General features: G+C 35.6%; 1 protein-coding gene across 1 annotated transcript; it reads right to left on the bottom strand.

The window, feature by feature from the left end:
• Positions 1-1,395: 1,395 nt before the first annotated feature.
• On the bottom strand, positions 1,396-2,462 carry LOC132270216 (protein FAR1-RELATED SEQUENCE 5-like). Its single transcript, XM_059771409.1, has 4 exons — positions 2,220-2,462; positions 2,020-2,114; positions 1,574-1,814; positions 1,396-1,452 (listed from the first exon to the last, which is right to left on the bottom strand). Exons 1-4 carry the CDS (start codon positions 2,460-2,462, stop codon positions 1,396-1,398), a joined length of 636 nt encoding a protein of 211 aa, XP_059627392.1.
• Between the last annotated feature and the right edge of the window lie 255 nt (positions 2,463-2,717).

Genomic DNA, 2,717 nt, shown 5'->3' with positions numbered 1-2,717 from the left:
TTTTGGGGATTCATTTGTAACAAATGTTTTGATCTTGGATTTATATATATATATATATATATATATATATATATATATATATATATATATTGTGGTTTCTACTTGATGTGTATGGATTAATGCTTTCAATTGATTATCTACTTCTAACCATATGTCTATGTATGCTAGAATGGATGATTCATGTGCTTTTCTCTAGATTTAATGGAGTTTATGCATGTCTATGTGTATGGATGAAGTTAATTTAAAGATGGTCAAAACATAGTGCTTAATTGAACACATTTGTAATTTATTTGATGGTTCACTCTTGTTTCTTGATGGATTGTGCCACACCTTTAGCTTACTTAGTTTAATTTCCATGTCTTTAGTGTAGATGTAGTGTAGTTGTTCTAGATTTATAGATAGGTGGACAATCTATTCTTGTTTCTTGGTGTTCCATACTTATGAATGCAAAGGGTTTATGTTTCTAGACAGTTGTGTGTGCATAAATTGTGGTTTCATTGAATGGATTTTGGTCTCATTTGATAGGTTGTGCTTTCCATATTAATTGGCTAGACAATCTGTACTTATTTGCGTTCCATGCCTAGTTTCAATTAATGACACACACACACAAGTTACAATTCAATTGCCCCATTGATATACAATTGCTAGTGTCTAGTGAAATCAAGCTTAGTGGTGAGCTCTAGTACCCCAATTCCTCTCCTCTATATATCTTTTTTCTATACCTTATAAATTATTGTGTTTTGTTTACTCTAATTTCAATTGAATTGTAGTGTAATCAATCAAACAAACCATCTTTTGATCACTTGACCTACTAACCCTATAAATTGTTTCCATTACAGGCACACCTTAAAATCTCTTAGGACGATACCTACTCACCCTAGCTATATTTTTAGTTAGAGGTAGTAGTGGCTTTTATAAATTTAAAACTTGGCCACACTATTTTGCACAAATTTGGTTATACCCGCAACACTGCACCACCTTCCCTGCTTGACGTAATATGTGGCACTTTGTTTTTAGCTCTGGTTGCCTCTCCACCAGGCCATACTCGGCTTCATACTCCTTGTACCGCTTGTCGGACAATAATCTGTCAAAGTGTGTGAAGAATTCTAGAAGAATAAATTGTCTGGAAAGGTAATACTTCAATTGACCATTGAAGCTTTCACTCAATTGCATGTTACTCATTCCTGCAGACCAATCGTGTTTGACAAATGCCAGGGCCCATTTATGTCTCAAATCTAACAAAATGGAAAGCCACTTATTACCAGCAACACCATACTCTGCAATCATTAAATCCTATTCCCTAATAAAATCATCCTCCTCCTTAATTTAGAACATTAATTTTGAGATGACCTTCTTTATTCCTTCAACGCATTTAAACAGAAATACTAGGTTCTTCTATTCATTATTCATTAAGTGCCAAACACATAAATGATGCTTCATCATCGGCATGACCTGCACGATTAATTAACTTAATACCCATGTTACAAACATGCAAATTCAAAAAATATGACTGAAATAATACGATTGTTTGCATGAGACAATACAAGAATAGAGATGCATCAAAGTTATTCACCTGCTTTAATGCCTTCGCCATTGCAGCGTCTTGATCAGTAACAATAGTCTTTGGCGCTTTTCCGCCCATCACTTTTAAGAACGTTTCAAATAACCAGACAAACGAATCCGCTGTCTCATCATACATTAAGGCTACTCCAAACACAGCGGTCTCCCGGTGATGATTCATACCCAAAAATTGCAAATGGTCTGTTACCGTGTACCACTTTGTATGTTGTGTTGAAACTGATAACATCTCTAAACTGGCCATAATCAATGATCATTTTACAATCTGACCAGAATATGTTCGTAATCATTTGCTCAGTATCCATTTGCAAAAAATAGAAGAACGAAGGATCTTCACAACCACACGTCTCAAAATAATCCACAAGCCATGCCGCCTCTCCATAAAGAAGCTCCTTTTATCTTTGTGTCCTTAGATGATTTTTAAGATCCACTTTCAAGTACCCAATTGATTCTTTGCCACCAGACTGCCTTCCCATCAACTCATATGCATTACAAGCCGGAACTCCTGAATCCGAAGCCAACTCAACATCAATGACCTGGACTGAGGAAATTCGTCATTGGGACGGTATCATGTGGCTGCATTCAGCAATTATGAATGGATGGTTGCGACTTTCTACAAATTTAGAAACTATATACTTTGCCTTTGTCTTGTCATATCTAATAACCATTCGTGCACTGCAATTGGTTCGTGTTTCAGTCCGGGGCGTCTTTCTAAATACATCTCGTTTGTCAATCCCCTTCACACCTTCCTTGCTACAAACTAACACCCTTGATGTAATTCTTCCATTAACTTTATTGCCATACTCCTTCCGGATGCTAAAACCAATTCGACCACCATATGCATTGTAAAAATCATATGCCTCTTCCTCACTATCAAACTCCATTTTATACCATGGTTTCCATTTAATCACTTCCGGTTCTACAACAGGACCATTTCATCCGTTTGTTGTGTCTTGAATATTATTTACTTCACCTTCCATCTGAACGCCTCAAATACAAAACCTTTTCTCACATATGCACAAAATATTGAATTAACAAAAAATTAATTTTACTTCTACATACCAAGTATGTTCTATCTCATGGCTCAAATACAAAACCTTTTCACATGTATGGCCAATCAAATAAAAAACCTTTTCACA

Source organism: Cornus florida, unplaced genomic scaffold (genome assembly GCF_030987335.1).
Source record: "Cornus florida cultivar Cherokee Brave unplaced genomic scaffold, ASM3098733v1 CherokeeBrave_3.0.0_Hap2_Chr08, whole genome shotgun sequence".
Classification (NCBI taxonomy): Eukaryota; Viridiplantae; Streptophyta; class Magnoliopsida; order Cornales; family Cornaceae; genus Cornus; species Cornus florida.
This window is presented reverse-complemented; position numbering and strand designations above follow the sequence as displayed.